This window comes from Protobothrops mucrosquamatus, unplaced genomic scaffold, assembly GCF_001527695.2.
Source record: "Protobothrops mucrosquamatus isolate PMUCROS unplaced genomic scaffold, P.Mucros_1.0 scaffold2171, whole genome shotgun sequence".
Taxonomy (NCBI): Eukaryota; Metazoa; Chordata; class Lepidosauria; order Squamata; family Viperidae; genus Protobothrops; species Protobothrops mucrosquamatus.
The window spans coordinates 44538-59875 of record NW_015388265.1 but is presented as its reverse complement, the minus strand read 5'-3'; the positions used below and the strand labels follow the sequence as shown (position 1 = coordinate 59875).

The 15338-nt window shown below is 43.6% G+C and overlaps 1 protein-coding gene across 1 annotated transcript in view; it reads right to left on the bottom strand.

Moving 5' to 3' along the window:
• The window catches only part of DVL3 (dishevelled segment polarity protein 3), a 62680-nt gene that overhangs the window by 30774 nt on the left and 16568 nt on the right, over positions 1-15338 (bottom strand). Inside the window, exon 2 of the mRNA XM_029285745.1 lies at positions 2129-2198. Within this exon, the coding sequence (XP_029141578.1) occupies positions 2129-2198 (70 nt within the window). The remainder of the gene's footprint in view (positions 1-2128; positions 2199-15338) is intronic.

Here is a 15338-nt window from a genome sequence, read left to right as displayed (position 1 = left end):
GAGAAAGAGGAAAGAGAGGGAGAGGAAAGAGGCATAAAATAATTCATTTACATTTAATTGTAATGGTTCAAAGAATGTTCGGAAAAATGTTCGGCCCTCCAGCACGTTCACTTCATCCAATCTGGCCCTCTTTGAAAAAAGTTTGGACACCCCTGGTATAGGGTTTCCTGCCTGAGCAGGGGGTTGGACTAGATGACCTCCAAGGTCCCTTCCAACTTCATCATCATCATCATCATCATCATCATCATCATCATCATCATCATCATTATTATTATTATTATTATTATTATTATTATTATTATTATTCTCCCAGGGCTTCTTAGCCTCTTATTCTTTTCCCACTGACTTGTTGCAATTAAGAAGTTTCATCCTGAAGAAACGTTCGCCTCCATTTCAGTGTCCACAATTTTTTTTCCCCACGTTTTAGTACGCTGCTTCTTGATTTGCACGGCCTTAAAAGCTGGCCTTCCTCACTGCAGCGGACAATCAAACCCCTCACTGTGCTTTTGTGTAAAAAAAAAGAAAAAAGTCACCCAACAAAAAAGAAAAACATTCAGAGGGCGAGCAGGATTTAACTACAGAAAGTTGAACGGCCTCCCTCCGGCTGTGTCTCAGGGACTTCCCATTCTCCCAGGTTCTGGCAACCTTTCCCCCCCCCTCCTCCATGCCAAAGGCTTTGTACAACTGCTGAGTCATCACTAATCAATGATTCATGGTGGAGGGAAAGGGGAGGAGGAGGAGGGGAGGGGAGGATCTAAGGCAGGGGTGTCAAACTCAATTTCATTGAGGGCCGCATCAGCATTGCGGTTGCCCTGGGCGGGGGGGGGGGGGGGGGGGGGGGGGGGGGGGGGGGGGGGGGGGGCATGGTGGGTGCGGCCTACTGGGTGGGTGTGGATGGAGTGGGTGTGGCCTACTGGGTGGGCATGGCCAGCTCTTCATAGTTTGCGTCAAGGGTGCCTGTGGGGGCCTGGGCAGGAGTGGGACAGATCTGAGGGTCTCTGGCAGAAGGGGGTGGGACCGGGGCAAGCGCCAAGGCATGGTCCATTTCTTCATTCCTCACAAAGGGCAACACTTCCCCAGCATGAACCCAGGGGGTGGGGCCAACGCGGCAGGGATCAGTGGCCTTGTGGAGCTAGGACTGAATGCGTTTCAGCATAGATGGCCACCACAAAATTGTACATTGGCTCCCGGCCGGCCTGGGCCAGGGCTGGCGGAGCGGCCCGAAGCACAGCTGGCTGGAGTGGGAACACGCACGGGACTGAAAGGCTGCAGTGCGTTCCACCTGGACGTTTAAGCTTGTGCAGCCGGATGCTGGTTAGGTGGATGGGGGGGTGGGGTTGATCGGCGGGTGTGTATAATAAGCGCTGGGAGGCGGTTGCTCCCAGTGCTGACTTTGTTGCTCTTCTCTGTACTCTTTCTAGAGTCTCAACATCTTTTTTACATCGCGGTGACCAAAACTGGATGCAGGGTTCCAAGCGTGGCCTTACCAAGGCCTTGTAAAGTGGTATTAACACTTCACGTGATCTTGATTCTATTCCTCTGTTAATGCAGCCTAGCTGTTGGCTTTTTTTGGCAACTGCAGCACACTGACAGCTTGACTTACAGCCATTCGTTTAGTGGTTACAAGAGCAACGAAAAAGTGACTTAGCACCAGTTTTCACAATTACGATAGTTGCACCAGCCCCACGGTCACGCGATCAGGGTTTTCAGCACTGGCATCTCTTTATGACAGTTGCATGTCCCGGGGTCACGTGATCACCATTTGTAAGCTTCCCAGTCGATTCTGACAAGCAAAGTCAAGTGGAGTTTGACACACGCGCGTGCCAGTGCCTGCCGCTCACACCAACGGAACTGCTTGCAGACACTCGCGTATTGTTTGGGCGGCCCGGTTGTGAATGGGCCACAGTCCAGTACCGGGCTATAACCCGGGGGTTGGGGACCCCCGATTTAGGTGAAATGGGCAATCTAGAAATGTAATAAATAAATAAATAACACCACCCCCCCCATCTTCAAGGGAGGAACATCTAGATCAGGGAAGAAGCACTGGGAATGGGGCATGCTGAATAGGATCAAACACCGCTGACCTTGGGAAGAGTAAAAAAGATATTCCGTCAAAAAGGCTACTTACCCAGGACACCACACGCCCGTTGAAGCAGGGAAGCCTTGCATTGTCATCTGAAATTTCCTCTTTCACAACCCTGTTTTTAAAGAGAGAAAGCAAAAAAAAAAAGAAAAAAAGAAATGGTATTACGCACAACGATGCTACTAGGGTCTTCAGAATCCGAAATATCCTGTGGATCAATACTATGGATAATATCCCTATTCACGTCCTATGGATAATTCTTAACAAGGAGGATGGATAGTGCTGAAGCATTATGTTCTTCAGCGTTACAACCCTGAAGTAAGAGTCAGAAACCCCAAATTCTGAAAAAATAAATAAATAAATAAAATAAAGTGATTTCGATGTGATGGTGAATTCTTTTTTTTTTGTTATTGGAAGTTGGGCAGCATATTAAATAAAGCTTTGGAATGTGAGGCCCAAGAATAGAATAGAATAAGAAATGTAATGTAATGTAATGTAATGTAATGTAATAAATAGAATAGAATAGAATAGAATAGAATAGAATAGAATAGAATTACAGAATAGAATAGAATTACAGAATAGAATTACAGAATAGAATAGAATAGAATAGAATAGAATAGAATAGAATAGAATAGAATAGAATAGAATAAGAAATGGAATGGAATGGAATGGAATGGAATGGAATGGAATGGAATGGAATAGAATATAATAGAATTACAGAATAGAATAGAATAGAATAGAATAGAATAGAATAGAATAGAATAGAATTACAGAATAGAATAGAATAGAATTACAGAATAGAATGTGAATGCCTTTTGCGACCTTCTCACAAGCAAAGTCAATTAGGAAGCCAGATTCACTTAACAACCGTGTTACTAACTTAACAAGTGCAGCAATTCACTTAACAAACGTGGCACAAAAAGCCATAAAACGGGGCCAAAATTCACTTCACAAATCTTTCACTTGGGCAACAAAAACTTTGGGCTCAATTGCGAGTCGTAAATCGAGGACTACCTGTATAGGCAGAAAGAAAACAGAAAAAAATGGTATGTGTGTGTGTGTGTGTTAAAAATTGCATTAGCTATCCCGAAGTTGAGAGAATCTAGTCTTCCCATACAAAACTGTCCAACCTCAAAAGCATGGGGCCTTCAAACCTGGCCCTTTTATGACTGGTAGACTTCAACTCCCAGAATTCCTCAGCCAGGCACGCGTGCCTGGCTGAGGAATTCTGGGAGTTGAAGTCCACCAGTCATAAAAGGGCCAGGTTTGAAGACCCCTGCTCAAAAGGGTCACAAAAGGGGTCTTTGTTCCCCCCAGAGACAGGAGGCCCTTTGAAAGATGAAAGCAGAAGAAGCTGGCAATTGAGGAGGGGTCTGCACAAGCTTCTTTTTTTGCCTCCATCTAACCACAACTCAGTTTGGCTTTCGTTAAGGAGGCTGTCAAACTGGGCCCGCCTCCGATTTCAACGGCAGGCAGGCAATCCTCCACTGCTGCTGCCAAAACGGAGTTTGAGGCCTTAAGGAATGTGCTTTGCAAGCAGGAAAACTCATTCCTGCAACAACCTCAACTCAGCAAGAGGGCAAGGAAGGAGGAGGGAGAGGGGGGCGGCCTTGGGCACTTTCTCCTGCACACCTAGGAGAGAAAAGGTTCACCACCAAATAGCTACCACAAGCACCACAACTCCGTCATTCCCAAACAATCGCCAGTCTAGTGGAAAGGGAAATACGTGGCTTACGGCAAAGTTGACTCAGCACATTTCAAATCAATCGGAATAGAGCTGGAGCAAGGGCACCCTGGAGGTCTTCTAGTCTTCTATGGTGTTTCCCCCCCCAAAATAAGACCGGGTCTTATATTCATTTTTGCTCCAAAAGACGCGTTAAGGCTTATTTTCCAGTTAGGGCTTATATTCAGGGAAATATGGTACTAAATATTTCCTTCTTATGTTTGGGGTGGGGCTTGTATTACCAGCATCCTGACAAACCGCACTGGGGCTTATTTTCAGGGAAATACGGTAATTCTTATTCAGCCTGTATGGGATGGAAGTCAACTTGCTTACAGATAGTCCTCGACTTACAACCGATCCTTTAGCCACCATTCAAAGTTACAGCAGCACTGGTGGAAAAGAAGGTGATGGGATGTGTAGGATAGTTGGAAAGGAGGAAAGAGGAGAGGTCATGGTTAAGAGGGGGAGGAAGGAAGAGGGAAGTAGGTAGGAAGGTTGAGGGAGTGTGGATGCAGGGGGGGGGACCACTGGTTATTTCTGAATACTTACTGAGTAGGCTTTTTTATGTGTTTGTTTTTCTAATGAAATGCACCATATTTGTATTATTTGACCATTCAAACTTACAGCAGCACTGAAAAAAGTGACGTATGGCCAGTTGTCACACTTAACGACCGTCGCAGTATCCCCGTGGTCGTGTGATCAACATTCTGACGCTTGGCAACTGGCTCATATCATATGGCGGTTGCAGCATCCCGGGGTCACGCGATTCCCCCTTTTGCGACTTTCCCGCCAGCCAAATCAACGGGGACGCCGGACTCGCTTAAGGACAGTTTGTCCAATTTGACAACTACCGTGGTTCACTTAACAACCGCGGCAAGAAAGGTTGTAAAATGGGGCAAACTCGGCTTAACCAGCGTTTCACTTAGCAACAGACATCTGGGGCTCAATCGTGGTCGTAAATCGAGGGCTCCCTGTATCTACGTAATTTTTTCGAACACCATGCTTAGGCTGCCTTCCCCGCAGCTCAAACATGACAACTCTGATTCTTAAGATTCTAGTGGGAATCTTAAGATTCTNGAGAGAGAGAGAGAGAGAGAGAGAGAGAGAGAGAGAGAGAGAGAGAGAGAGAGAGAGAGAGACAGACGTTATGAGGGGCTTCAAACCTACTTTCTTTTTTTTAAACATCAAAGGATGTTTCCCAGTTTTAGGACAGGGGTGGTAAGCTATGGCAACTTTATGACCTGTGGACTTCAACTCCCAGAATTCCTGAACCAGCCATGCTGGCTCAGGAATTCTGGGAGTTGAAGTCCACAGGTCATAAAGTTGCCACAGTTGTCCACCAATGAGCTAGCCCAGGGGTGGGCAACCTTGGCTCTCTTATGACTTGTGGACTTCAATACCGAGAATTCCTGAGCCAGCCATGCTGACTCAGGAATTCTGGGAGTTGAAGTCCACAAGTCATAAAAGAGCCAAGGTTTCCCACCCTTGAAGCCTATTCTTACAAAAGAAACCCCAAATGGCGTGACATTCGTAGGAGACGGCCATCTTAGAGGGATGCAAGAGGGATGCATTACCTCACGACTCCGCTTTTCCCAATACAGGTAGCCCTCGACTTACAACCACTCGTTTAGCGACCGATCGAACTGACAACAGCCCTGAAACAAGTGACTTATGCCCATTTTTCACATTTATAACCGTTGTGCACCCCCATGGCCACGTGATCAAAACCCTGGCGCTTGGCAACTGGCTCATATTTATGATGTGTCCAAGAGTCATGTGATTTACCCCTTGCGACCGCCTGATAGGCAAAGTCAATGGAGGTGCCGGATTCACTTAACAAACATGCCACTGGCTTAACCAACTGCAGTGTTTCACTTAACTGTGGCAAGGATGGTCATACAAAGGGCAAATTCGTTCGACAACCGTCTTGCTCCGAAACTGAAATTTGGGGCTCAATTGTGGCCGTACGTTGAGGACTACCTATACTTACACAGCCCACCTGGTTAAGCCAGAAAACCCAGGTAGGGTGTGAGGCTATGGTTCGTTCTTAGAGGAGACCCCAGAAGGATATGCCAAGGCTGTAGGAGGGATTGTGAGGTTGGAAAAAAAAAACCACAACCTGACAGGAAAGCTACAGCAAACGGCGTCTTCCAGCCTGCCAAGAAAGCTACGTGGACGGATCCAACTCAACTCAAGAGGAAATTTTATCCTGTGTCAAACCAGATGGTGTGGGGAGTTTCACGGTCATGTGCACCCCCAGTCTGGCAAGGAAAAATGTCACGTTCAGCTCAGAGATCCACACAAAACTACCCAGAACAGATCGGGTTCCCGTTTAACTTCATACAACTCTGGTGTTGCCTTGGTAGACAAATCAGACAATACAGCCAAGGGTTGTTTGTAATAAAACGTACTCTGGATGATAAAAATAAAAAAAAAATCCTGTTTCACACTTAAGAAGAGCCACTGCCAGTTGGTTTAAACCAGGGGTCTTCAAACTTGGCCCTTTTATGACTTGTGGACTTCGACTCCCAGAATTCCTCAGCCAGGCGTGCCTGGCTGAGGAATTCTGGGAGTTGAAGTCCACGAGTCATAAAAGGGCCAGGTTTGAAGACCCCTGCTCAAAAGGGTCACAAAAGGTACGCTGGCTGAGGAATTCTGGGAGTTGAAGTCCACAAGTCACAAAAGGGCCAAATTTGAAGACCCCTGGTTTAAACCCACATTTTGGGGGAGGGGGTTGTCCTTCGTGTTCTCTGAGCTTGATTATATTATTGCAGACGTTTCATTACCCAACTTGATAACAGCATCAGAAGGAAGGGGGATTTGCTCTCTGTTTATATGCATTCCCTCCCAACACTGATGATGTTACCTAGTTGGGCAATGAAATGTCTGCAAGAAAACAACCAAGCTCAGAGAGCACCAAAGACCCCACCAGTCTTTTCCCTTTTTCCTTCCTCCTCCTCCTCCTCCTCCTCCTCACTCCACCAACCTCATCCCTTCTAGCACTGATGATGTTACCTAGTTGGGCAACGAAACGTCTGCAGGAAAACCACCAAGCTCAGAGAGCACCAAGGACTCCTCACTTCAGCCCTGCGCCTCCTTTATCAAAACCGTTGTTTCTCAACCTTTTTTCACTCAAGGCCCCTTCCAACTTTGTTTTTCTCCTGCTGCACTTCTGTCCAGGTCCCATGACCAGATTAGGACAACGGGCAATAACTCATGCATTATCTAGCACAGGGGTAGGCAACCTTGGCTCTTTTATGACTCGTGGACTTCAACTCCCAGAATTCCTGAACCTGCATGGCTCAGCTTGGAAACCTCTCCCTTTCCCCTCAGCACGGCTGGCTCAGGAATTCTGGGAGTTGAAGTCCACAAATCATAAAAGAGCCAAGGTTGCCTACCCCTGATCTAGCATTAACCAGACAATATTTGCAATATAATAACACTTTGTTTTTCTGTGGCCCTCCTGGTTACATATTTTTCACGGGGGGACTCCCTTAAAATATCCTAAGGCTACCGTGTGTGTGGGGGGGGGGAAGGATATGGCCTCCAGTGGAGAACTCCAGATAGTCCTAGACTTACGACCACAATTCAGCCCAAAATTTCCACCGCTAAGCGAGACAGCTGTTAAGCGAGTTTTCCCCCATTATACAACCTTTCTTGTCACAGTTGTTAAGTGAATCGCTGCAGGTGTTAAGTTAGCAACACGGCAGTTAAGCGAATCTGGCTTCCCCATTGACCTTGCTTGTCGGAAGATCGCAAAAAAGGGGATCGCGTGATCCTGTCACAAATGTGAACCAGTTGCCAAGCGCCTGTATTTTGATCCTGTGACCATGGGGACGCTGCAAACGGCCGTTAAGTGTGAAAAATGGTCAGAGGTCGCTTTTTCCAATGCCGCTGCAATTTTGAATGGTCACTAAATGAACGATTGTAAGCCAACTTTAAACTATTAAAAGTTTAATCTGTCTTCCTTCAGATAAGCCCATTTCCTGCAGGCTGGGCCAACAGGACATGCTTTTCCAAGGCCGAAGAGGGTTTGGATAGTTTGACCTTCCAGAGGTTTGCATGTCTCAGGCAATTGTAGTAAACCATATCTTAGCCTGCTTGTTTGTTTTGTCCTTGCTTGTTCCACAAACAGGGCAATCGTGTTTAGTGGAATGTAAATAAAGGATTAATTGGACACCGCAGTTACAAGGAAGGTGGGGCGGGCGGGCTTAGGAACTTGAAGAGAGAGAGAGGAGGAAGGAAAGAAGACAAGAAGAAAATTGATTGAAAAAGAAGGCAAGCAAAATAAAATTGGCAAAACGCTGTGTGTGGGAGTTACTGGCAGCCCTGATAAAGCAGGAAACTATCATTCTTGAAACAGACATATGGTTTCGCTGATGTTCCAACTAGCAGCAACTTTCATCCGACACCCGTTGCTCATGGAGTGTTGTTAAATACAGCTTTGCTTTGTTCATAATCAAGGCTTCTTTCTCCAAGTGGGGGAGTAACAAAACAATATAACCAAAACCATCCCTTCCTCTCCCGGAGCTTCATCAGGAGAAAAACCAACATAAACAGAGATAAACAAAATCTCTCGCTTTTTTTATCTTTTGGGGGCTGATGAGATTCGCCTTGTAAATATTTATTTATCACCCAAGTAAACTCAGAAGAAATTAAGTCCCCGCTAGCTCCCAGGTTTTCAGATTGTATCATGCCCTTTATTTTTTTAAATCTCGGGGGCTTTTAAAGCTCCTGATATTATATCAACTTTTTGCAACCATAGCATTTTTTTTTCTTTAAGCAGAACAATTGTCTTATGGTTTTTTTTTAATTGTTTGGGAGGAAAGACAGAGCAGTTTAAATATTAAAAAAGGCTTAAAAGGTGATGTGGGTTGAAAAATTCATATGGTTATCAAAACGGAAAATAAGGTGACATAAGAAGGCACAAGATTTAATCAATGGAAGGCCCTTGACTTACTACCGTTCGCTTAGTAACCATTCAAAATTAGGGCACTGAAAAAAAGTGACTTATGACCGTTTTCCACATTTACAACCGCCCTGATTACGTGATCAAAATTCAGGCGCTTGGCAACTGGCTCATATTTATGACGGCTGCAATACCCTCCCGTGCATCTTTTGTGACTGTCTCACAAGCAAAGTCAGTGAGGAAGCCAGATTCGCTTAACAACCAGATTACTAACTTAACAACGGCAGTGGTTCACTTTAACAACGCTGGCAAGAAAAGTTGTAAAATGGGGCAAAACTCACATATCTATCCTGCTTAGCGATGGAAATTTTGGTTTTACGTTAAGACTACCGTTATTTCAAAAGTAAACTGATTGTTATTATCTTTTAGGCCTTAAAGACCATGCAGACTCTTAAGGCAGAAACACGTCATTCTCCAAATCCATTAAAAGCATTATCACCTTATCCAAACCACAACGCTGTTTAGTTGCGATTTACGATTTCTACAAGAGATTTCACTGTCCGAAAGATTCTAGCTCTCTGCTACAATCTTTAACAGTAAGCCCCATTTCTTATTCTTTCCCTCTCTCCCAAATAAACATAGAGGTTCCACTATTTCCCAACAGTCCTTTTCTTTAAAAATATAACAAGATAGGACAAACTGAATCGAAAGCATGGAGGAAAAAGTAGGCTGGCGGAGTGGAACTGAAATTTAATGATTTAATACACAGGTGTCAAACTCGCGACATCGTGTGACGTGTCGCGACGTATCACGGCTTTTTCCCCATTGCCAGCAATGGGGTGCGCGCGGTTTTGGCGTGACGCATCCGGCCCATGAGCCGGCAGTTTGACACCCCTGAAATAAGTTGTTGGATGCTTGCAATGCGTGAGAGTTTGAATTAAAATGGCTTAAAATTAATCAAATCACTACGCTGTTAGAACTATTTTATGTCTGTAATGCAGGGGTCTTCAAACTTGGCCCTTTTATGACTTGTGGACTTCAACTCCCAGAATTCCTCAGCCAGGCATGCCTGGCTGAGGAATTCTGGGAGTTGAAGTCCACAAGTCATAAAACAGCCAAGTCTGAGGATCCCTGCTGTAATGTCTTGGACAAACCATGATATTATTTCACTTTTAGAAATAAAGGCGCTTCTGATCCACACGGTATGGAAACAAAGGAAATTTAGATTCTTAGTTGCACAATTACTGCTCCAGATGTTTTGCATATCTGATGATGCTTCCTGGTTTATATTTTCCTCTTGGTTCTGCAAGCTATAAAGCTATGAAGATTACATGATAGCCTGGAAATGCTGTAGAAAAGAAAGCACCGGGGTCAACGTGCAGAATTTTTCAATAAGGCCCGAGTTCTCATCCAAGCTTTCATGACAAGTACACCAACTGTTGGCCAGTTACAGAGGATTTTGTGATCCAGCTAGTAAAGAAAAAGAAAAAAGAAAATAAACGAAGGTTATGAAGACATGCTGGGCTTGGAAGCGAAAACGGATTGCATCCAGAAGTGGTGGGTGCTCCATCACTGGAGTTTTTAAAAAAGAGACTGGACCGCCACCTGTCTGAAATGGTATAGGGTCTCCTGCTTGAGCAGGGGGTTGGACTAGAAGACCTCTAAGGTTCCTTCCAACTCTTACTCCATTATAGGGCTGGAAGATTAGCATAAAGTCCGGAGCGCTAGGCTACAGTGGGAAATCAAAGCAATGACGCCAATCGTGACAATAGGGAACCAGCTTCATATTATTGCCAAGAAAACAGCATGGATGTATCCACACAATTACCAAGAGATGAATTTAACCTAAATCATCCACATTTTATAAAATACAGATCCCAAACCACTACTGCTCATTGCCCTCAACTTAAGATCCTTCAACTAAGGTGGCTCTTTCCTCAGATATGAAAAGTAAGCTAAAATAACAGGCAGTTATTATTTATTTATTGGTCTTACACCCCGCCACAATCTAACCACATTATCAGCTGAGGTGATCAGCTGTAGATGGCTACACCTTCTGCGATAAATATACATTTTCTGCAGAGAATCACAAGTCTCCTAAATCCAAGAAATAGTTAAGAGCAATTTGTCTGAATGGTATAGGGCAGGAGTCCTCAATCTTGACAACTTTAAGACTTGTGGACTTCAACTCCCAGAATTCCTCAGCCACAAGGTCCCTTCCAACTCTGTTATTCTATTAATTATCCCAAGGCTCCTTTTCCAAAAGACAACTGGACTCTCTTGGTTTTTTTCTTTGAAAACTTTTCACTTCTCGTCCAAGAAGCTCCAAGGAAAAAAAAAACACCAAGAAAAGTCCACTTGACTTTTGGAAAAGCACCTTTGGGACAACCATGATTGAGACTCTCCATAGACATCAAGAGCGACTAGCCATAGTTTGCACCAACAATCCCAAGGACCAAACATTTTTTTCTTCTTTAAGAGCCATTTGCTAGAAATGCAAAAGAGTCCTTAATATATATATATATATATATAAAAACAGACAAAGCAGCTAGCCAGAGACCTTCCCGTTTCCCCATCTGAAGTGGGTTTTTTTTTTTTCTTTTGCAAGGGACATTAATGGAAACTAAAAAGAACAGACAGAAACCAAAAGTCTGTTGACCACACAAGGATATACGGCTAGACTCCAAGCTGGCCCAATTAGAAATTTCATCCACTCAGCAGAAGCTGAAGGGACCCATTATGATTTCTCTAGGGCCTCTTCAGAATAAAGCATGTCTAGTCCCACATCTACAGACAATGAAACAACAGCTCTTCAGACTTTTCTACTTAAATGGACAGACATACACACACACACTGTTTTTTCTGCAGGAGGTCAAAAGAACTGGTAGAGAATGTAGAAAGCTTTCACATGAAAGATGCAATCATTTTTAATTTTTAAGAAGAGGCTAGGCAGTCACTTGTCTGAGATGGTATAAGTCAGGGGTAGGCAACCTTGGCTCTTTTATAACTGGTGGACTTCAACTCCCAGAATTCCTGAGCCAGCCATGCTGAGGGGAAAGGGAGAGGTTGCCAAGCTGAGCCATGCTGGCTCAGGAATTCTGGGAGTTGGTCCACCAGTCATAAAAGAGCCGAGGTTGCCTATCCTTGGTATAGGTTCTCCTGCTTGAGCAGGGGACTGGACTAGAAGACCTCCAAGGTCCCTTTCCAGCTCTGTTCTGTTCCGTTCTATTTTCTATTCTGTTCTATTTTCTATTTTGTTCTGTTCTGTTCTATTTCCTATTCTACTCTATTCTATTCTATTCTGTTCTATTTCCTGTTCTATTTCCTATTCTATTCTATTCTATTCTATTCTATTCTATTCTATTCTATTGATGCTTTGAAAATGTATGTGAAAAAAAATTACCTCAGAAGGGCTGCAGAAGAAAAAGCCAGCCTGGAAGTGTCAGGCCTCTCTCCCTCCCAAATTCACCTCAGGAGGCTACCACTTAACAGAATACAGGTAGTCCTCGACTTACGACCACAACTGAGCCCAACATTTATATTGCTAAGTGAGAAATTTGCTAAGTTGAGTTTTGGCCCCCGTTTTGCAACTTTTCTTGTCACATTTGTTAAGTGAATCATTGCAGCTGCAACGGTCACAAGTGCGAAAAACAGTCATAAGTCACTTTTTACAGTGCCGTTGTAACTTCGAACGGTCACTAAATGAACTGTTGTAAGTCAAAGACTACCTGTAACAAAATAACAAGAGTTGGAAGGGACCTTGGAGGTCTTCTAGTCCAATCCCTTACTTCCAGTTTTCGCCCCCCCTCCCCCCACTGAGCAAATAGTACATTCTCCTTTAGCCAGACCAAACCAGACAGAAATGGCCAACCTGAATTAGGGGAAAAAGGAAAAGAAAACAATTGAAGACAAAAGAGTCTGCATGGATTTAGCAGCTTCTTCCTTCAAAGGTTTTACTGAACCAGGACTGACCCTCATTTTAGATTCAAATCATAAAGATTTCATCTAAAGCCAGTAAGTGGCTATATATATTCTTAGAATCGTCCTCTTTAAAAAAAAAGAAAAAATGCCAAAGGAACAACGACGTGAATTGCGGAAGCTTGAGAATCAAAACTGGCAGGCTGTGAGAGAAAACTCTTGTGCCAAATACACACATCCTGACACACTAACCTGCTTGGAGTTTTGCCACTCCAAATCTAGGCAAAAGAGAGACACGGTATTGTAATTCGGCATGTGCACAATGCAGGTTTAAGAGTGTTAAGAAATCCCCCCTTAGGTGATCCCACAGCCTGTTCCTGCACGGGATAATCTGGAAAACCAACAAGCAACTCAGGCAAAATGAATTTCCCAAATATGTTACACATAGTCCTCGCCTTACGACTATTTGCTTGGTGACCGTTCGAAGTTGCAAAAAGTGACTTACGACTGTTGCAACAACCCCACGGTCACGTGATCAAAATTCGGACGCTTGACAAGTGGCATGCACTGATGATGGTTGCCGTGTCCTGGTCATGTGGTCCCCCTTTGGCAACCGTCTGACAAACAAAGTCAATGGGGAAACCAGATTACTAACTGAACAACTGCAGTGATTCACTTAACAACTGAGGCAAGAAAGATGGTAAAATGGGGGCAAAACTCACTTCACAACTGTTTTGCTTATGTTTTTCAGATTCCTCTGAAAATATATATGAAAGCCAGTTTGGTCTCGTGCTTAAGGCATCAGGCAAGAAACCAGAACACTGTCAGTTGTAGTCCTACCTCTCAGGCGTTATGAACACGCAACTGTGGGGATGCTGCAACAGTTCTAAGCATGAGGACTAGTGATGAATCACTTTTGTCAGTGCCATCATAACTTTGAACAGTCACTAAATGAATGGTTGTAAGTTGAGGGCTATCATTACAGAACATTCAGAAAAGACTGGATAGATAGCTAGATATAGAATGACAGATAGATATAGGTAGAGATAGATAGATAGATAGATAGATAGATAGATAGATAGATAGATAGATAGATAGATAGATAGATAGATAGATAGATAGATAGATAGATAGATAGATAGATAGATAGATAGACGGATGGATAATAGATTATAGATAGGTAATGGATGATAGACAGACAGACAGATAGATAGATAGAAATAGTGATCACTAGATGAAAAGAAGGAATTGTTCTTCCCTGCCCATACCATAAATTAGGAGTGCACAACTTTTTCTGAGGCAACAGCTGCACAAAACACGTATGTGATTTAATTTAACATATTATTATTGCATTTGTGTTCTACCTTTCTCAACGGGAATTTCTCAAAGGGAATTTCCCTACAACGGCCCAACTCAATGAGCAGCGTGGGGATTTGAATGTACCTTTTCGTAATCTAACTTCTGTCCTATAAGCTTTGCTATAACCTACACTGAGTCTCTGCATTTACACACCTATGTGTAGAAATGCATTAAATATCTAGCATATATCATTAAATATATTTAAAACAGCCATATGTTGAACGCCTTTCTCCTTCTGCCACACTTCAACCATCATAAATATGAGTCAGTTGCAATCAGGTGACCACGGGGATGCTGCCAACGGCCAGTAAGTGTGGAAAAACGGTCATAAGTCACTTTTTTCAGTGCCTTGGTAACTTCGAACAGTCACTAAATGGACTGTGGTCGAGGCCTGCCTGTATTACGGTTAAGTATGGATTAAAATATTAGGGCCCCCAGCCAGGCTTTTTCCCTTGAGGGAGGAGATGCTATCAGAAGTAAACACAACAATAAACACTCCCAACTATTTTTCTGCTCCTCCCTTCTTAATCGTCTTATTGAGCAAGAAGGAAATTCAGTCTGTTGCATCACTTTACACAAGGTTAACTTTTCCTTAATGAATTAAGGAATCAATGCCATGAAGAACAACGGAGGCCAATTAGAACCTGTTGAATCACAGGATCAGTTTTGTTCAGAAGGTAGGAAAAAAGGAAGCCCTTCTGAGGAGAAATGAGTTTCATTGTGCCCAGGGAAAAAAAACTTTGGCTTCTGGAGGTAGTCCTCGGCTTACGACCACAGCGGAGCCCAAAATTTCCACTGCTGAGGAATACAGTTGTTAAGCGGGTTTTTGTCCCCTTTTACTAAACGTTCTTGTCGCAGTTGTTAAGTGAATAACAAGTGAATCTGGCTTCCCCGTTGACTTTGCTTCTCAGAAGATCACAAAAGGTGGTCACGTGACCTCAGGATAGTTCAATAAATACATGACAGTTGCCAAACATCTGAATTTCGATCACGTGAAGGCTGAAAAAACAGTCAGAAGTCACTTTTTTTCAGTGCCATTGTTAACGTCCAATAGTCACTTAAATGAAGGGTTGCAAGTCAATGACTACGTGCATTCCAGCCAAGTCAAAGGCCACAAAATGGTTTAGAAGAAAGAAGAACACAAACATTTATTTATTTATTTATTTATTTATAATAAGACTTATATGCCGCCCTTCTCCCCCATGGGACTCAGGGCGGCTCACAGCATATTAAAAACAATACAAAACATTTCCCTATAAAAGCCAATTAAAAACCAAATATTTGTAGCTGTGTCTTGTTTAAAATCATTAAAATTGTCCCTATTTAAAAATTCACCCTAGGTCAGT